General features: G+C 44.0%; 1 protein-coding gene across 1 annotated transcript in view; it reads right to left on the reverse strand.

Annotated features, from left to right (window-relative positions):
* The window catches only part of LOC128706178 (neuroglian), a gene marked incomplete in the record, with an annotated part of 1,637,481 nt that overhangs the window by 170,887 nt on the left and 1,444,570 nt on the right, over positions 1-22,024 (reverse strand). The window contains 2 exon segments of the mRNA XM_070093335.1: positions 14,484-14,504; positions 15,123-15,225. Coding sequence (XP_069949436.1) covers positions 14,484-14,504; positions 15,123-15,225 — 124 coding nt within the window.

Consider the following 22,024-nt stretch of genomic DNA (forward strand, 5'->3'; position numbering starts at 1 on the left):
TTCTTGCAGTTCTTGATGAACACGGAGTTCCATGAGTCTGGCCCTGGGGCAGAGTGCATGGGCATGTCATTTATCGCCTGTTCGAAGTCATTTGGCGTCAGGATAATATCAGATAGGCTTGTGTTAATCAAATTCTGTGGCTCTCTCATAAAAAATTAATTTTGATCTTCGACTCTCAGTCTGGTTAGCGGATTGCTAAAAACTGAGTCATATTGGAACTTGAGTAGCTCACTCATTTCCTGCTGTCATCTGTGTAGGACCCATCTTGTTTAAGTAGGGGCCCAATACTGGATGTTGTTCTCGACTTTGATTTAGCATAAGAAAAGAAATACTTTGGGTTTCTTTCGATTTCATTTATGGCTTTTAGTTCTTCCCGCGATTCCTGACTCCTATAAGATTCCTTTAGCTTAAGTTCGATGTTTGCTATTTCTCTGACCAGTGTCTCCCTACGCATTTCAGATATTTTGGCCTGTTTTAGCCACTCTGTTATTCTTTTCCGTTGCGTGTGAAGGGAACGCCTGTCTCTTCTTATTTTACATCTACTCCTCCTTTTTCTTAAAGGAATAAGCCTTGAGCATACATCGAGTGCCACCGAGTTAATCTGTTCTAGGCATAAGTTGGGGTCTGTGTTTCTTAGTCTATCTTCCCAGCTTATATCGTTTAGGACTTGATTTACTTGGTCCCACTTTATGTTCTTGTTATTGAAGTTGAATTTGGTGAAGGCTCCCTCGTGACTGATCTCATTTTGTCGGTCTGGGGCTCCGCGCATACATGTCTGAACCTCGATTATGTTGTGATCTGAGAATGTTGTTTTTGATATGGTGACATTTCGTATCAGATCATCATTGTTAGTGAAGATGAGGTCTAGTGTATTCTCCACTCTAGTAGGCTCTATTATTTGCTGGTTTAATTTGAATTTTGTGCAGAGATTTAAAAGCTCGTGTGTGTGTGAGTTCTCGTCTGAGCTGCCTCCTGGTGTTATCGCTGCAACAACATTATTTGCTATATTCCTCCATTTTAGGTGCCTCAAGCTGAAATACCCCAGGAGCAAGATGTTGGGGAAAGGAGCTGGCAGATTTTCCAGACAGTGGTCAATTTTTAACAGCTGTTCCTGGAATTGCTGGGACGTTGCATCCGTAGGCTTGTAGACTACCACAATGACTAGGTTTTGGTTCTCGATCTTTACTGCCAAAACTTCCACTACGTCATTTGAGGCATTAAGCAGTTCTGTGCAAACAAGAGACTATGCGATATACAGGCGAACTTCCCCCCCCCCCCCCATTTTGCCTGTTCACTCTGTCGCATCTGTATAGGTTGTAACCTGGGATCCATATTTCGTTGTCCAAGTGATCCTTTATGTGGGTCTCTGTGAAAGCCGCGAACATTGCATTTGCCTCTGCAAGCAGTCCACGGATGAAAGGTGCTTTGTTGCTCGTTGAAGTAACAGTCACGACCCACTAGTGGCAGTGGTGAAATAACAGTCACGACCCAGTAGTGGCAGTGGTGAAAAAACAGTCACGACCCACTAGTGAAAGTGGTGAAATGACAGTCTCGACCCACTAGTGGCATTGGTGAAATAACAGTCACGACCCACTAGTGGCAGTGGTTAAATGACAGTCACGACCCACTAGTGGCATTAGTAAGACAACAGTCACGACCCATTGATGGCAGTAGTGAAATGACAGTCATGACCCACTAATGGCAGTGGTTAAATGACAATCGCGACCCACTAGTCGCAGTGGTGAGATGACAGTCACGAGCCACTGGTGGCAGTGGTGAAATGACAGTCACGACCCACTAGTGATAGTGGTGAGATGACAGTCACAACCCACTGGTGGCAGTGGTGAAACGACAGTCACGATCCACTAGTGGCAGTGGTGAAATAACAGTCACGACCCACTAGTGGCAGTGGTGAAATAACAGTCACGGTTCACTAGTGGCAGTGATGAGATAATAGTCACGGCCCACTAGTGGGAGTGGTGAAATAACAGTCGCGACCCACTAGTGGCAGTGGTAAGATGACAGTCACGACCCACTGGTGGCAGTCGTGAAATGACAGTCACGACCCACTAGTGACAGAGGTGAAATGACAGTCACGACACCCTAGTGGTAGTGGTGAGATGGCAGTCACAACCCACTAGTGGCAGTGGTGAAACGACAGTCACGACCCACTAGTGGTAGTGGTGTGATGACAGTCACGACCCACTGGTGGTAGTGGTGAAATGACAGTCACGACCCACTAGTAGTAGTGGTGAGATGACAGTCACGACCCACTAGTGGCAGTGGTGAAATGACAGTCACGGTCCACTAGTAGTAGTGGTATGATGACAGTCACGACCCACTGGTGGTAGTGGTGAAATGACAGTCACGACCCATTAGTAGTAGTGGTGAGATGACAGTCACAACCCACTGGTGGCAGTGGTGAAACGACAGTCACGATCCACTAGTGGCAGTGGGGAGACGACAGTCACGACCCACTAGCGGCAGCAGAGAGACGACAGTCACGACCCACTGGTGGCAGTAGTGAGACGACAGTCTCAACTCACTAGTGGCAGTGGTGAGACAACAGTCATGACCCACTACCGGCAGTGGTGAGATGACAGTCACAGCTCACTAGTGGCATTGGTGAGATGACAGTCACGACCCACTGGTGGCAGTGGTGAGACGACAGTCACGACCCACTAGTGGCAATAGTGAGATAACAATCACGACCCACTAGCGGCAGTGGTGAAATGAGAGTCACAACTCACTAGTGGCAGTGGTGAAATGACAGCCATGACCCACTGGTGGCAGTGGTGAGATGACATTCACAACTCACTAGTGGCAGTGGTGAGACGACAGTCACGACCCACTATTCGCAGTGGTGAAATGACATTCACGACCCACTAGTGGTAGTGGTGAGATGACAGACACGACCCACTGGTGGCAGTGGAGAGACGACAATCACGGCCCACTAGTGGCAGTGGTGAGACGACAGTCACGACCCACTGGTGGCAGTGGAGAGACGACAATCACGACCCACTAGTGGCAGTGGTGAGATGACGGTCACGACCCACTAGTGGCAGTGGTGAGACGACAGTCACAACTCACTAGTGGCAGTGGTGAGATGACAGTCACGAGCCACTGGTGGCAGTGGTGAAATGACAGTCACGACCCACTAGTGATAGTGGTGAGATGACAGTCACAACCCACTGGTGGCAGTGGTGAAACGACAGTCACGATCCACTAGTGGCAGTGGTGAAATAACAGTCACGACCCACTAGTGGCAGTGGTGAAATAACAGTCACGGTTCACTAGTGGCAGTGATGAGATAATAGTCACGGCCCACTAGTGGGAGTGGTGAAATAACAGTCGCGACCCACTAGTGGCAGTGGTAAGATGACAGTCACGACCCACTGGTGGCAGTCGTGAAATGACAGTCACGACCCACTAGTGACAGAGGTGAAATGACAGTCACGACACCCTAGTGGTAGTGGTGAGATGGCAGTCACAACCCACTAGTGGCAGTGGTGAAATGACAGTCACGACCCACTAGTGGTAGTGGTGTGATGACAGTCACGACCCACTGGTGGTAGTGGTGAAATGACAGTCACGACCCACTAGTAGTAGTGGTGAGATGACAGTCACGACCCACTAGTGGCAGTGGTGAAATGACAGTCACGGTCCACTAGTAGTAGTGGTATGATGACAGTCACGACCCACTGGTGGTAGTGGTGAAATGACAGTCACGACCCATTAGTAGTAGTGGTGTGATGACAGTCACGACCCACTGGTGTTAGTGGTGAGATGACAGTCACGATCCACTAGTGGCAGTGGGGAGACGACAGTCACGACCCACTAGCGGCAGCAGAGAGACGACAGTCACGACCCACTGGTGGCAGTAGTGAGACGACAGTCACGACCCACTGGTGGCAGTGGTGAGACGACAGTCACGACCCACTAGTGGCAATAGTGAGATAACAATCACGACCCACTAGCGGCAGTGGTGAAATGAGAGTCACAACTCACTAGTGGCAGTGGTGAAATGACAGCCATGACCCACTGGTGGCAGTGGTGAGATGACATTCACAACTCACTAGTGGAAGTGGTGAGACGACAGTCACGACCCACTATTCGCAGTGGTGAAATGACATTCACGACCCACTAGTGGTAGTGGTGAGATGACAGTCACAACTCACTAGTGGCAGTGGTGAGATGACAGACACGACCCACTGGTGGCAGTGGAGAGACGACAATCACGGCCCACTAGTGGCAGTGGTGAGACGACAGTCACGACCCACTGGTGGCAGTGGAGAGACGACAATCACGACCCACTAGTGGCAGTGGTGAGATGACAGTCACGACCCACTAGTGGCAGTGGTGAGACGACAGTCACAACTCACTAGTGGCAGTGGTGAGATGACAGTCACGACCCACTGGTGGCAGTGGTGAGATGACAGTCACGACAGACTTGTGGCAATGGTGAGATGACACTTACGACCCACTAGTGATTGTGGTGTGATGACAGTCACGACCCACTAGTGGCAGTGGTGAGATGACAGTCACGACCCCCTGGTGGCCGTGGTGAGATGACAGTCACGACCCACTAGTAGCAGTGTTGAGACGACAGTCACGACCCACTAGTGGCAGTGGTGAAATGACAGTCACGACCCACTAGTGGTAGTGGTGAGATGACAGTCACGACCCACTAGTGGTAGTGGTGAGATGACAGTCACGACCCTCTAGTGGCAGTGGTAAAATAACAGTCAGGACCCACTAGTGGTAGTGGTGTGATGACAGTCACGACCCACTGGTGGTAGTGGTAAAATGACAGCCACGACCCACGGTGGCAGTGGTGAAATGAGAGTCACAACCCACTAGTGGCAGTGGTGAAATGACAGTCACGGTCCACTAGTGGCAGTGGAGAGATAAGGGTCACGACCCACTAGTGGCAGTGGTGAGACGACAGCCACGACCCACTAGTAGCAGTGGTGTGATGACAGTCACAACCCACTGGAGTTTACCTGGAGTTTACCTGGAGAGAGTTCCGGGGGTTAACGCCCCCGCGGCCCGGTCTGTGACCAGGCCTCCTGGTGGATCAGAGCCTGATCAACCAGGCTGTTACTGCTGGCTGCACGCAAACCAACGTACGAGCCACAGCCCGGCTGATCAGGAATCGACTTTAGGTGCTTGTCCAGTGCCAGCTTGAAGACTGCCAGGAGTCTGTTGGTAATCCCCCTTATGTATGCTGGGAGGCAGTTGAACAGTCTCGGGCCCCTGACACTTATTGTATGGTCTCTTAACCTGCTAGTGACACCCCTGCTTTTCATTGGGGGGATGTTGCATCGTCTGCCAAGTCTTTTGCTTTCGTAGTGAGTGATTTTCGTGTGCAAGTTCGGTACTAGTCCCTCTAGGATTTTCCAGGTGTATATAATCATGTATCTCTCCCGCCTGCGTTCCAGGGAATACAGGTTTAGGAACCTCAAGCGCTCCCAGTAATTGAGGTGTTTTATCTCCGTTATGCGCGCCGTGAAGGTTCTCTGTACATTTTCTAGGTCAGCAATTTCACCTGCCTTGAAAGGTGCTGTTAGTGTGCAGCAATATTCCAGCCTAGATAGAACAAGCGACCTGAAGAGTGTCATCATGGGCTTGGCATCCCTCGTTTTGAAGGTTCTCATTATCCATCCTGTCATTTTTCTAGCAGATGCGATCGATACAATGTTATGGTCCTTGAGGGTGAGATCCTCCGACATGATCACTCCCACTAGTGGCAGTGGTGAGATGACAGTCACAATTCACTAGTGGCAGTGGTGAGATGACAGTCACGACCCACTGGTGGCAGTGGTGAAACGACAGTCACGAACCACTAGTGGCAGTGGTGTGATGACAGTCACGACCCACTAGTGGCAGTGGTGAGATGACAATCACAACTCACTAGTGGCAGTGGAGAGATGACAGTCACGTCCCAATGGTGGCAGTGGTATGATGACAATCACAACTCACTAGTGGCAGTGGAGAGATGACAGTCACGTCCCAATGGTGGCAGTGGTATGATGACAATCACAACTCACTAGTGGCAGTGGTGAGATGACAGTCACGACCCACTGGTGGCAGTAGTGAGACGACAGTCACATCTCACTAGTGGCAGTGGTGAGACAACAGTCACGACCTACTCGTGGTAGTGGTGAGATGACAGTTACAACTCACTAGTGGCAGTGGTGAGACGACAGTCACGACCCACTAGCGACAGTGGTGAGATGAGAGTCACAACTCACTAGTGGCAGTGATAAGATGACAGTCACGACCCACTGGTGGCAGTGGTGAGACGACAGTCACGATTCACTAGTGGCAGTGGTAAGATGACAGTCACGACCCACTGGTGGCAGTGGTGAGACGACAGTCACGACCCACTAGTGGCAGTGGTGAGATGACAGTCACAATTCACTAGTGGCAGTGGTGAGATGACAGTCACGACCCACTGGTGGCAGTGGTGAAACGACAGTCACGAACCACTAGTGGCAGTGGTGTGATGACAATCACGACCCACTAGTGGCAGTGGTGAGATGACAGTCACGACCCACTGGTGGCAGTAGTGAGACGACAGTCACATCTCACTAGTGGCAGTGGTGAGACGACAGTCACGACCCAATAGCGGCAGTGGTGAGATGACAGTCACAACTCACTAGTGGCAGTGGTAAGATGACAGTCACGACCCACTGGTGGCAGTGGTGAAACGACAGTCACGACCCACTAGTGGCAGTGGTGAAATGACAGTCACGACCCACTAGTGGTAGTGGTGAGATAACAGTCACAACTCACTAGTGGCAGTGGTGAGATGACAGTCAGGACCCATTGGTGGCAGTGGTGAGACGACAGTCACGACCCACTTGTGGCCTTGGTGAGATGACAGTCACCACCCACTAGTAGCAGTGTTGAGACGACAGCCACGACCCACTAATGGCCGGTGTGAATTGGCAGTCACGACCCACTAGTGGTAGTGGTGAGATGACAGTCACGACCCTCTAGTGGCAGTGGTGAAATGACAGGCACGACCTACTAGGGATAGTGGTGTGATGACAGTCACGACCCACTGGTGGTAGTGGTGAAATGACAGTCACGACCCACGGTGGCAGTGGTGAAATGACAGTCACGACCCACTAGTAGTAATGGTGAGATGACATTCACGACCCACTAGTGGCAGTGGTGAAATGACCGTCACGGTCCACTATTGGCAGTGGCGAGATAACAGTCACGACCCACTAGTGGCAGTTGTGAAATGACAGTCCCGACCCACTATTGGCAGTGGTGAGATGACAGTCACGACCCACTGGTGGCAGTGGTGTGACAACAGTCACAATTCACTATTGTCAGTGGTGAGATGACAGCGACGACAGACTCGTGGCAGTGGTGAGATGACATTCACAACTCACTAGTTGCAGGGGCGAGATGACAGTCACGACCCACTGGTGGCAGTGGTGAGACGACAGTCACGACCCACTAGTGGCAGTGGTGTGATGACAGTCACGACCCACTAGTGGCAGTGGTGTGATGACAGTCACGACCCACTAGTGGCAGTGGTGAGATGAGAGTCACAACTCACTAGTGGAAGTGTTGAGATGACAGTCACGACTCACTGGTGGCAGTGGTGAGAAGACAGTCACGACCCACTAGTGGCAGTGGTGAGATGACAGTCACGACCCTCTAGTGGCAGTGATGAGACGACAGTCACGACCCACTAGTGGCAGTGGTGAGATGACAGTCACGACCCTCTAGTGGCAGTGGTGAGACGACAGTCACGACTCACTAGTGGCAGTGGTGAGATGACAGTCACGACCCACTGTGGCAGTGGTGAGACGACAGTCACAATTCTCTATTGGCAGTGGTGAGATGACAGTAGCGACCCACTAGTGGCAGTGGTGAGATGACATTCACAAATCACTAGTTGCAGTGGCGAGATGACAGTCACGACCCACTGGTGGCAGTGGCGAGACGACAGTCACTACCCACTAGTGGCAGTGCTGTGATGACACTCACGACCCACTAGTGGCAGTGGTGAGATGACAGTCACAACTCACTAGTGGCAGTGGTGAGACGACAGTCACGACAGACTAGTGGCAGTGGTGAGATGACAGTCACGACCCACTGGTGGCAGTGGTGGGATGACAGTCATAACTCACTAGTTGCAGTGGTGAGATAACAGTCACGACCCACTGGTGGCAGTGGTGGGATGACAGTCACGACCCACTGGTGGCAGTGGTGGGATGACAGTCATAACTCACTAGTTGCAGTGGTGAGATGACAGTCACGACCCACTGGTGGCAGTGGTGGGATGACAGTCACGACCCACTGGTGGCAGTGGTGGGATGACAGTCATAACTCACTAGTTGCAGTGGTGAGATAACAGTCACGACCCACTGGTGGCAGTGGTGAGATAACAGTCACGACAGACTAATGACAGTGGTGAGATGACAGTTACGAGCCACTGGTGGCAGTGGTGAGACGACAGTCACGACCCACTAGTGGCAGTGGTGAGATGACAGTCACGACCCTCTAGTGGCAGTGGTGAGACGACAGTCACGACAGACTAGTGGCAGTGGTGAGATGACACTCACGACCCACTGGTGGAAGTGGTGAGATGACAGTCAGAACTCACTAGTGGCAGTGGTGAGATGACAGTCACGACCCACTGGTGGCAGTGGTGGGATGACAGTCATAACTCACTAGTTGCAGTGGTGAGATAACAGTCACGACCCACTGGTGGCAGTGGTGAGATAACAGTCACGACAGACTAATGACAGTGGTGAGATGACAGTTACGAGCCACTGGTGGCAGTGGTGAGACGACAGTCACGACCCACTAGTGGCAGTGGTGAGATGACAGTCGCGATCCACTGGTGACAGTGGTGGGATGACAGTCACGACCCACTGGTGGCAGTGGTGAAATGACTGTCACGACTCACTAGCGGCAGTAGTGAGACGACAGTCACGACCCACTGTTGGCAATGGTGAGATGACAGTCACTACCCACTGGTGGCAGTGGTGAGATGACAGTCACTACCCACTGGTGGCAGTGGTGAGATGACAGTCACGACCCACTAGTGGCAGTGGTGAGATGACAGTCACGACTCACTAGCGGCAGTAGTGAGACGACAGTCACGACCCACTGTTGGCAATGGTGAGATGACAGTCACTACCCACTGGTGGCAGTGGTGAGATGACAGTCACTACCCACTGGTGGCAGTGGTGAGATGACAGTCACTACCCACTGGTGGCAGTGGTGAGATGACAGTCACGATCCATTGGTGGCAGTGGTGAGATGACAGTCACGATCCATTGGTGGCAGTGGTGAGATGACAGTCACAACCCACTGGTGGCAGTGGTGAGGCGATCTCACAGACGAAAATAGCAATTTATTTTATATATATATCTATATATATCTATATATATATATATATATATATATATATATATATATATATATATATATATATATATATATATATATATATATATATATATATATATATGTCGTGCCGAATAGGCAGAACTTGCGATCTTGGCTTAAATAGCAACGCTCATCTTGCCATATAGGACAAGTGAAAATTTGTGTATGCAGTAATTTCGCCAAAATCATTCTGAACCTAACGAAAAAAATATATTTCACTGTGTTTGTTTAGTATTAAATTATTGTAAACAAATCTAAAATATATTTAGTTGGGTTAGGCTAAAATAAATTGTTCTTGTTATAATAAGGTTAGGTAAGTTTTCTAAGATTCTACTGAAGCAAAATTGAAAATTTTTACATTAACATTAATGAAAAAAATATATCTTTAAACATACAAGAGAAAATTTTATAAAGAACTTAATTTTAAATGAGTTCTTGCTAATTGGCCAGTTTTACATATTCGGCACGACATATATATATATATATATATATATATATATATATATATATATATATATATATATATATATATATATATATATATATATATATATATATATATATATATATATATATATATATATATATATATATATATATATATATATATATATATATATATATATATATATATATTTATTTTCCAATGGCTAATATTTAGTTTTATGAGAGTTTTGGCTGGAGTGAGGCTATTGGTTCCTCTTAGGTCAACCCAGATCAATAAAGGCTGAGTTATGGTTCACTGACTCTAAAATTAATTAAGTTATCTTACAACATCTGTGACAAAGAGTATCTTATCACTAAGAGCATGATTAGTCAGAGATCGGATGGTGACTACCAAAGAGTCTTTGCTAGTCACCGTCCGGTCTCAGACATTCCTTGTATTGTTTGACCCACCGAAACTTAGTTTTCCGTGACACAGTCTTATGTAAATCTCCACAATTTTCCTAAAAATGAAGAATATCGGCTGTATTTTTTAATTTGCAAAAGTAACATTTAGGTTTTATGGGAAGGTAAATGTTTGACAAGTTGTGTTACAAAGATCGTCTTCTTGTGGTGTACCAGAACTGCTCTTGTTACTTCAAGAAAATATGCTCTCCCCTTCAAGCAGTTTTCATGTCTTTGTTATTATGTTAAAAACGATGCGTCATAAATTGTCTTAACCAAAATTTTTCCAGAATAACGTGCAAAGATAAGATGGCTAAGAACGTCGGAAAATCAATGGTTTACTCAAAGTGGCGATGCTACTTTACCCACGTTCTCTAGATACATTGAAAGTTGACGTTTACCTCTGGAAGACAGGCTAGTATTCCACCAGCATCATGTGGCTCTCAGCTTGGGTGAACGCCATCCATGTGTCACTCAGCTGTTTACATGTTGTGAGGAAGCATGTGCATGCAAATTATTTGACATACAATTTGTCTAGGTGCACGTACATACCATACAAGATAATGCTACCAAACGTGATGCGGCGAGCGAGTGTGAGTTCGTCCATGGCAGCAACACAAGCGTCTCACCCAGCCTCCTCATCCTCCCTTCTTCCTCATTTAGCTCACATCTTACACGTCATCCGCCATGAGGGAGGAATTGTATAGTCGTCAGTCTTTTGACTCCACTTGCGTTATGCAGACACGATACAACTGCGCTATTAACTTTATAGCAGTCAGTCTTAACTGGGTCACTTATCAAATGTTTGGATGTGATAGCTCTCAGTGCTGCCCTCAATAATTTTTATAATAAAAAGTCAACTCAGATGCATTATTCGGTCAAAAGCCTCTACATTCTGGTTTACATTAAGAAAAGCTACATTGCATCGTGAATGCTGTGGGGATAATGTAAAAAAAAAAAACAAAAAAAGTGATTTCGAGCAACAGTGGGACATATCACTGTGTTGATGTGTTTTAATCAGTGGTACAGTGGTAACTTGTCTGTCTTGTCTCCAGGGGGGAGAAGTTGAGTGACTGAGACATAATTCCTCCATGATCATGTTAAACAAACATATTAATATATTAGTTCCTTTAACTGCAATTTTATCACTAAAATTTAAGTCTCGAATGCCGACGGATTTGATACATTTTTTCAAGCTGCTACAAGCAATAAATCGCAAATTGCTGGGAAGTTACAACACTACAGCTGCCATGCAAGTTGTGACGTGCGGATGAGCTGGGAGAGGAAGTGGATGGACTCAAACCTCGATTTCTCAGAGTCTGATTGACTTATGTTTGACTAAGATGAAAACCACGATGATCGGGCATTAGGATGGTCCAGTTTATTAAAGACGAAAAATCAATTTTAGAATTTCTACTATTCCTGCCCCTCAATTTGTTACACTTCATGAGAAAATCATATCGACAAAATTTGTACCTATTCGAATAATGTTTATGGGTGGCTCTCTAAGGTCAAAGTTAACACAGGACGACCCGTGGGTCCTCCCCATCTAGGATGATATTACCTGCTCAGGGAGGAGGTAGTGTAGCTGGTCACACTACTCGTTGTTGCTAATTTGTCAGAGAATTCTTCGTGGCTTTTGAAAATTTCTTTTTGTCGTGGTCGACAAATTGCAATACGTATTGGAGTTGCTCTTCTTCTTGAGGTGCTTTCCGCTTCCCTCTGATTCTCTGAATTAGAGCATCCCCACGTTCGTCAGTGTCGGTGACGACCTTAATGCTTCCCACCTCCGGGACAGCCTTTTGGAAATCCTCGTCGGAGTCAGAAGTCGGCAGATCTGTTCGCAGGAACACGAAGATATTCTTAAGGGCCTTGAGAAGCTTGACGGAGTTCGTCGAGGCTAATGAATCCAGCGTTGAAGGAGACCTTGTGGAAGGGCTTCCCTCTCTTCTGTTGTCTTGAAAATTACCTTTTAACTGTCAGTAGAAACTGAAGAATTAAACACCGCCAACCCACCATTTCCTCCGACAAGTACCACAAGTGGGCTTTTGCGTTTTCTTGTGCTACGATCAGTGCCCGATCAGCCGAGCTGTGGTTCATGCGTTGGATTGCATGCTGCCGGTAGTAACAGCCTGAATAATCAGACCCTAATCCACCTAAAGACCTGGTCAAGGACCGGGCCACAGGAGCGTTAACCCCCCCTCCCCGAACAACCCAGAAAGACTCCAAGTAGGTAGATAAAGTTTTTAAAGGAGCTGCAGATGGTTAAATGGCGCTGCTGCAAAGATCTGAGCTGTGATCTAGGCTTCCAGGTCGGTGGTCGCTGAAAACACGCTCACATCTTTTAGGCAAGTTTTCCCTGAGTGAGATTCTCCAACTGCTTCTGAAACATTTACATCTTCAGGCCGTACAAGACTTTCGCCAACTATCGTGCTTGATGTATTGCTCCTCAGCGCTTGTAACGGTACCCGGGAATCTTTATTGTTCCAGGGAAGAAGAGAACTCAATGAATTTTCGATAGATGTCTCGTTTTTTTCTGATTCCAGAGCCTTGTGTACCACCTGAAGCACTTCTTCTCGCACTAGAGACCCCAGTCATCATCACTTTCCTCACCTGGTGGCAGCAAGCAAAATAAAGGTTCCTTTTCAATGGCTACTGAAGGCAAACGCTTGCACCTAAGATCCATCCAGTGTTTGAGGCAGCCATATTGAAGCACATTCTGATGACGCATTGTTTCACATTCTTGGAGAACTGGGCAACAACAATTGCTTGCTTTTCAGCTGTTTTAATAGCAAGCTTTGGGGCTCCAAGCAGCTGACATTGCTCATTGGTGGTGATAACAATGACTGCAAGTCAGTCCGTCGGTCCATTGCTTTGACTGGACTCAGCTGATCCGGAATAAGCTTTTCATCCCAGTGGAAAATGAATAGAATCTTCTGAGTTTCAACCGTCAATGTTATTCCTAAGTTGCTGCGGAGATGCTAATGAATGTCGTTTGATAGAGGAACGACTAATGTCGAGTTTTTCTGGGTTGCGGCCAAGGCTCTTTGCCGTTCCTGTGATGACATACATTGCCATCGGATCATTCAGTTTTGAACGATTAAGTGATGCGGCAACATCGGCGAAGATCACATTCTGCATTCTCCTCTTCTATCTTTTTGGTGAATTATCACCACCTCCACACTCTCCGATTTCCTCCTCTCCCGAGAATTCTGATGCGGAAACGTCTTTGCTTTTGAAGATGCCGAAGCCTCACTTATCATTCTCAGCCTTTTTTTTTCTGCAGTTCTCGCTTTCCAGCCCTCTTCTTCCTTCCTTTCAGGTTTTTTTATCGACTGATCCCATGGCACCCAACCTTCCTGGCTTCCACTGAGCCAGCAAGAAAGGCTGATCCCCTTCGTTCTTCATGATGGATAGAATGCTCACAAAGGCTAGGTCAGACATGTTCGCAAGCCTTCTTCTGAATACCTCCTCTTTTTTTCTCTGCACTTGGTTGTTCTTGCTCTTTTATCTGGCAAAAATTTCCATTCCTTTTGGAGAGCGGAGATCTTGTCGATGGTGAATGCCAGAATTCCTTGTCGGAATCCTAGCTTTCACCCAAAACCTCTCAATATCTTCCCAACCATTTCCAGGCTTGTCTTCAACTCCTCTAGATCAATGTGGCTGTGGAAGAAAACACTAGACACTAGGCCAGAAGAAGGCAGCTTGAAGGAGCTAAAATCCGCGATTTTTCACGGATTTTTTTACAAAAAAATATATACTGAAAAAAATAAGCAATTCTAATTAACGCACTGAAAGAAAAATGTCTATTATTCCAAGGAGAGAAGGATGAACAACGTCAAAAATGTTGATTTCTTTGCTAAAGTAATGAGCAAAGAATATTTTCTAGCCTCTACAGCCACCTTTAAATATTATCCAACCGGACTCATTTAACCAGTGTTATTTTCTCATGACGTGGAAAAACTTGAAGGGATTGGAACAGTAGAAATCTATATTTTATTTTTCGGACCACCCTATTGGTTGTTAATGCTCTTGGTAAACTAAGAGAACCAGGTGCATGGCGCAGGTATGTCCGAGAGTCTGACACAATGTTACTGCCAGGGTGGAGAGCTGTCACACTCACTGCGCCGTCAGCATGCTCGCTACAAAACCTGGAAACTCTCTAATATTACCTTCTATGTCCAAAGGGGCCACTGAGAATGAAGACAGAGAAAACAATTACTTCATGAGTGAAAAAATGTCAAGAAACATGACGTTTTCTTAAAAATCTTACAAAATAGACATGTCGCTGTTACTTATACCTTACGTTCAACATCGTGCACGTTGCCTTCTTATTAATTAATTCTTCTAAAAATTAGAAACTGTTGCAAAACATGAAAATCTGCTTCTATAATAATAATTTTAAAACCTTATCTAAAAGCAAAATGAAAAAAGCATTTTGGTTAACTGTTACATGTTGCGGCAAGGTTTTCTTCTTCCCTTTGGTCACCGCCTCAAAAAATCACCTACAGACTATACACTCATTATTATCAAAACACGAAAGTTTAATAAACACTGGTCAATGAAACAAACGAATCTACATGGAGAAAATATATCAGAAGATAAGAAGAGTAATGTATATTTTGACTTCCCACTGAGGTCCTTTGCAGTAAGAGGCCGAAATATGCAGTACTCTTTTTTTTTATTTTATCCATGTGAGTGCGTGTGTGCGACTTATTGTTGTACGTTTGATGATGCTGGTGTACGAGGACTGCGTAGTAACAGATCAGATACAACCAGTACACCAGCAGACAACACAGGAGAGAGCTTACCTGCAGCCAGGACCAGAGGCGCCGCACACCACAACAAAGCCAGCGTCAGCCACGCTGGAACTGTCCGTCTAGGTGGACCCATCCTCACGTTGCTCACCACCACCTGAGTAACACAACACATTAAAAATAATAAATAAGAATTATAAAAAAATAACAACACGCTACGCAGGATTCTTGTCCATAGATTACACACAGTGGAACATAGAGTGCAGGAAGGGAATACTGTAGGTCACAGCAGCTGGTCATTATGAACAAGTGAAGGCAATGGTGATGCAGTCCAGAAAAATTAGTCTGACTCGAGATTCTTTTTTCTCTTTCAACAGCTGCTGATGGTTATATCAGATTATTGAACGCTGATTCTTTATGAAAATGAATATTTTGACAATTTATGTATTTACATGCTACGCAATCATCGTTCGTGATAGTTTGTTCTTATATGCTACACAGTCGTTCGTTGTGTTGGTTGTCACACAAACCTGTGTGTCTTAGTGCTTGTATCTTAGTGCTTGTATCTTAGTGCTTGTATCTTAGTGCTTGTATCTTAGTGCTTGTATCTTAGTGCTTGTATCTTAGTGCTTGTATCTTAGTACTTGTATCTTAGTGCTTGTATCTTAGTACTTGTATCTTAGTGCTTGTATCTTAGTGCTTGTATCTTAGTGCTTGTATCTTAGTGCTTGTATCTTAGTGCTTATATCTTAGTGCTTGTATCTTAGTACTTGTATCTTAGTGCTTGTATCTTAGTGCTTGTATCTTAGTGCTTGTATCTTAGTATCTTGTGCTTGTATCTTAGTGCTTGTATCTTAGTGCTTGTATCTTAGTGCTTGTATCTTAGTGCTTGTATCTTAGTGCTTGTATCTTAGTGCTTGTATCTTAGTGCTTGTATCTTAGTACTTGTATCTTAGTGCTTGTATCTTAGTGCTTGTATCTTAGTGCTTGTATCTTAGTGCTTGTATCTTAGTGCTTGTATCTTACTGCTTGTATCTTAGTGCTTGTATCTTAGTGCTTGTATCTTAGTACTTGTATCTTAGTGCTTGTATCTTAGTGCTTGTATCTTAGTGCTTGTATCTTAGTGCTTGTATCTTAGTGCTTGTATCTTAGTGCTTGTATCTTAGTGCTTGTATCTTAGTGCTTGTATCTTAGTACTTGTATCTTAGTACTTTTATCTTAGTACTTGTATCTTAGTGCTTGTATCTTAGTGCTTGTATCTTAGTGCTTGTATCTTAGTGCTTGTATCTTAGTGCTTGTATCTTAGTGCTTGTATCTTAGTGCTTGTATCTTAGTGCTTGTATCTTAGTGCTTGTATCTTAGTGCTTGTATCTTAGGTTCCTCGACGTCTCGCTAACACGTACTGATTGAAATTTATCTAAAGGCAATCTTGCCAGTCCCAGTGGCATATTGTTCGCTGTTCTCTTGTGTTCGCACACACACATTTCCCAGTAGAGTTGCAAGCAATATGAACAAACATAATTTGCTTTACTGCCCTTCAAGGCTAAGCATCTGAATGCTGGTAGACGACTCTTAATCCAAAAAAAATATGGAACAAAACAATATGTCTTGGAGGGCATGTAAATCTTAAGTGGAAGGTAGAGGGGTAGGGGTTATCCTAGAAAAGTTGAAGGGAGGGGATAAAGGTTTTGCGTGCCAGGGGCTTGAACTTCCAGCAAGCGTGCGTGAGCGTGTTATATAGAAGCTAGTGTAGACGAATGGTTTCTATGACTTGACGTGCTGTTGGAGTGTGATTAAAGCAATATTTATGAAGGCTTCAAGGAAATCGGTTAGCCAGACTTGAGTCCTGGAGGTGTGAAGTGCAGTGCCTGCGCTTTGTTGATATGTTACAGTTTTATAACTGCAATGATGGAGTGAACTATGATGAATATTTTGTCTTTTTCAGGTCACCCTGATTTGGTGGGCAACGAGCTATGTGTTAAAAATTATTATTATTATTATTATTATTATTATTATTATTATTATTATTATTATTATTATTATTATTATTATTATTATTATTATTATTATTATTATTATTGTTATTATTATTATTATTATTATTATTATTATTATTATTATTATTATTATTATTATTGTTATTATTATTATTATTATTATTATTATTATTATTATTATTATTATTATTATTATTATTATTATTATTATTATTATTATTACTGATAAATTAGACATAAGTGCAACTCTTGGGTATCTGTATTGAGGAAACGTTTCGCCACACAGTGGCTTCATCAGTCCATGCAAAGTAGAAACGGGAAGAATAGAAGGAGAATGACGCACTCAGTCCCTCAACCTTGAGACGATGGACTGACTACATCGACCATAGGTTGAGGGACTGAGTACCTCATTCTCCTCCTATTCTTCACGTTTCTACTTTGCATGGACTGATGAAGCCACTGTGTGGCGAAACGTTTCCTCAATAAAGATACCCAAGAATTGAACATGTGTCTAATTTATCAACATGTCGGATCTCTTAAAAATTCATCTGCAGTTATTATAATTATTATAATTATTATTATTATTATTATTATTATTATTATTATTATTATTATTATTATTATTATTATTATTATTATTATTATTATTATTATTATTATTATTATTATTATTATTATTATTATTATTATTATTATTATTATTATTATTATTATTATTATATAGTAGTAGTAGTATCAGTAGTAGTAGTAACATTAATAGAAGTAATAATGATAATAATAATAATAATAATAATAATAATAATAATAATAATAATAATAATAATAATAATAATAATAATAATAATAACTAGTAGTAGTAGCAATAATTGAAATAATAATAGCAATAACAGAAGTAGTAATAGCAGTGTTAGTAGTATCAGTAGAAGCGTAGTACTTGTACCACTGTAACCTGGAATAAGCCTGGAGTATACCTGGAGAGAGTATACCTAGAGAGAGTATGCCTGGAGAGAGTATACCTGGAGAGAGTATACCTAGAGAGAGTATACCTGGAGAGAGTATACCTGGAGAGAGTATACCTGGAGAGAGTATACCTGGAGAGAGTATACCTAGAAAGAGTATACCTGGAGAGAGTATACCTGGAGACAGTATACCTGGAGAGACTATACCTAGAGAGACTATACCTGGAGAGAGTATACCTAGAGAGAATATACCTGGAGAGAGTGTACCTGGAGAGAGTATACCTGGAGAGAGTATACCTGGTGAGAGTATACCTGGAGAGTATACCTGGAGAGAGTATACCTGGAGAGAGTATACCTGGAGAGAGTATACCTGGAGAGAGTATACCTGGAGAGAGTATACCTGGAGAGAGTATACCTGGAGAGAGTATACCTAGAGAGAGTATACCTGGAGAGAGTATACCTGGAGAGAGTATACCTGGAGAGAGTATACCTAGAGAGAGTATACCTGGAGAGAGTATACCTGGAGAGAGTATACCTGGAGAGAGTATACCTGGAGAGAGTATACCTGGAGAGAGTATACCTAGAGAGAGTATACCTACAGAGAGAGGAGAGAGTATACCTGGAGAGAGTATACCTGGAGAGAGTATACCTGGAGAGAGTATACCTGGAGAGTGCATACCTAGAGAGAGTATACCTAGAGAGAGTATACCTAGAGAGTATACCTAGAGAGAGTATACCTGGAGAGAGTATACCTGGAGAGAGTATACCTGGAGAGAGTATACCTAGAGAGAGTATACCTGGAGAGAGTATACCTAGAGAGAGTATACCTAGAGAGAGTATACCTGGAGAGAGTATACCTAGAGAGAGTATACCTGGAGAGAGTATACCTGGAGAGAGTATACCTGGAGAGAGTATACCTGGTGAGAGTATACCTGGAGAGTATACCTGGAGAGAGTATACCTGGAGAGAGTATACCCAGAGAGAGTATACCTGGTGAGAGTATACCTGGAGAGTATACCTGGAGAGAGTATACCTGGAGAGATTATACCTAGAAAGAGTATACCTGGAGAGAGTATACCTGGAGACAGTATACCTGGAGAGAGTATACCTAGAGAGAGTATACCTGGAGAGAGTATACCTAGAGAGAATATACCTGGAGAGAGTGTACCTGGAGAGAGTATACCTGGAGAGAGTATACCTGGTGAGAGTATACCTGGAGAGTATACCTGGAGAGAGTATACCTGGAGAGAGTATACCCAGAGAGAGTATAGCTGGAGAGAGTATACCTGGAGAGAGTATACCTGGAGAGAGTATACCTAGAGAGAGTATACCTGGAGAGAGTATAATTGGAGAGAGTATACCTGGAGAGAGTATACCTAGAGAGAGTATACCTGGAGAGAGTATACCTAGAGAGAATATACCTGGAGACAGTGTACCTGGAGAGAGTATACCTGGGGAGAGTATACCTGGTGAGAGTATACTTGGAGAGTATACCTGGAGAGAGTATACCTGGAGAGAGTATACACAGAGAGAGTATACCTGGAGAGAGTATACCTGGAGAGAGTATACCTGGAGAGAGTATACCTAGAGAGAGTATACCTGGAGAGAGTATACCTGGAGAGAGTATACCTGGAGACAGTATACCTAGAGAGAGTATACCTGGAGAGAGTATACCTAGAGAGAGAGAGAGTATACCTAGAGAGAGTATACCTGGAGAGAGTATACCTGGAGAGAGTATACCTGGAGACAGTATACCTGGAGAGAGTATACCTGGAGAGAGTATACCTGGAGAGAGTATACCTGGAGAGAGTATACCTGGAGAGAGTATACCTGGAGAGAGTATACCTAGAGAGAGTATACCTGGAGAGAGTATACCTGGAGAGAGTATACCTGGAGAGAGTATACCTGGAGAGAGTATACCTGGAGAGAGTATACCTAGAGAGAGTATACCTGGAGAGAGTATACCTGGAGAGAGTATACCTGGAGAGAGTATACCTAGAGAGAGTATACCTGGAGAGAGTATACCTGGAGAGAGTATACCTGGAGAGAGTATACCTGGAGAGAGTATACCTGGAGAGAGTATACCTGGAGAGAGTATACCTGGAGAGTATACCTGGAGAGAGTATACCTGGAGAGAGTATACCTGGAGAGTATACCTGGAGAGTATACCTGGCCAAATGTAATCCAATGTACGAGATTTTATTATTATTATTATTATTATTATTATTATTATTATTATTATTATTATTATCATTATTATTATTATTATTATTATTATTATCATTATTATTATTATTATTATTATTATTATTATTATTATTATCATTATTATCTTATTATAATTATTATTTTATTATTATTATTATTATTATTATTATTATTATTATTATTATTAATATCATTATGCTTATTAACAACACTGAAATATTCTGCTAAGAGAACTTAGATTTTTACGAGTGTGTCTACGTACAGTGTTGATCTGTGTTGTGAAAACCACAGATGGAAGTGTTATCTGTGTAGTGTGTAGCGTAGTGTAGTGTGTAGTGTAGTGTGTAGTGCAGTGTAGTGTGTAGTGTAGTGTGTAGTGTAGTGTGTAGCGTAGTGTAGTGTGTAGTGTAGGGTAGTGTGTAGCGTAGTGTAGTGTGTAGTGTAGTGTGTAGTGCAGTGTAGTGTGTAGTGTAGTGTGTAGTGTAGTGTGTAGCGTAGTGTAGTGTGTAGTGTAGGGTGGTGTGTAGCGTAGTGTAGTGTGTAGTGCAGTGTAGTGTGTAGTGTAGTGTGTGGCGTAGTGTAGTGTGTAGCGTAGTGTAGTGTGTAGTGTAGTGTAGTGTGTAGCGTAGTGTAGTGTGTAGTGCAGTGTAGTGTGTAGTGTAGTGTGTAGCGTAGTGTAGTGTGTAGTGTAGTGTAGTGTGTAGTGTAGTGTGTAGCGTAGTGTAGTGTGTAGTGTAGTGTAGTGTGTAGTGTAGTGTAGTGTGTAGTGTAGTGTAGTGTGTAGCGTAGTGTAGTGTGTTGTGTAGTGTAGTGTGTAGTGTAGTGTGTAGTGTAGTGTAGTGTGTAGTGTAGTGTAGTGTAGTGTGTAGTGTAGTGTAGTGTGTAGTGTAGTGTAGTGTGTAGTGTAGTGTAGTGTGTAGCGTAGTGTAGTGTGTAGCGTAGTGTAGTGTGTAGTGTAGTGTAGTGTGTAGTGTAGTGTAGTGTGTAGCGTAGTGTAGTGTGTAGTGTAGTGTGTAGCGTAGTGTAGTGTGTAGTGTAGTGTAGTGTGTAGTGTAGTGTGTAGCGTAGTGTAGTGTGTAGTGTAGTGTAGTGTGTAGTGTAGTGTGTAGCGTAGTGTAGTGTGTAGTGTAGTGTGTGTGTAGTGTGTGTAGTGTGTAGTGTAGTGTGTAGTGTAGTGTAGTGTAGTGTGTAGCGTAGTGTAGTGTGTAGTGTAGTGTGTAGTGTGTAGTGTGTAGTATAGTGTAGTGTGTAGTGTAGTGTGTAGCGTAGTGTAGTGTGTAGTGTGTAGTGTAGTGTGTAGTGTGTAGTGTAGTGTGTAGTGTGTAGTGTAGTGTGTAGTGTAGTGTGTAGCGTAGTGTAGTGTGTAGTGCAGTGTAGTGTGTAGTGTGTAGTGTAGTGTGTAGTGTAGTGTGTAGCGTAGTGTAGTGTGTAGTGTAGTGTGTAGCATAGTGTAGTGCGTAGTGCAGTGTAGTGTGTAGTGTAGTGTGCAGCGTAGTGTAGTGTGTAGTGTAGTGTGTAGCGTAGTGTAGTGTGTAGTGCAGTGTAGTGTGTAGTGTAGTGTGTAGTGTAGTGTAGTGTGTAGTGTAGTGTAGTGTGTAGTGTAGTGTGTAGTGTAGTGTGTAGCGTAGTGTAGTGTGTAGTGTAGTGTGTAGTGCAGTGTGTAGTGTAGTGTAGTGTGTAGTGTAGTGTGTAGTGTAGTGTAGTGTGTAGTGCAGTGTAGTGTGTAGTGTAGTGTGTAGTGTAGTGTGTAGCGTAGTGTAGTGTGTAGTGCAGTGTAGTGTGTAGTGTAGTG

This window comes from Cherax quadricarinatus, chromosome 3, assembly GCF_038502225.1.
Source record: "Cherax quadricarinatus isolate ZL_2023a chromosome 3, ASM3850222v1, whole genome shotgun sequence".
NCBI classification, from domain to species: domain Eukaryota; kingdom Metazoa; phylum Arthropoda; class Malacostraca; order Decapoda; family Parastacidae; genus Cherax; species Cherax quadricarinatus.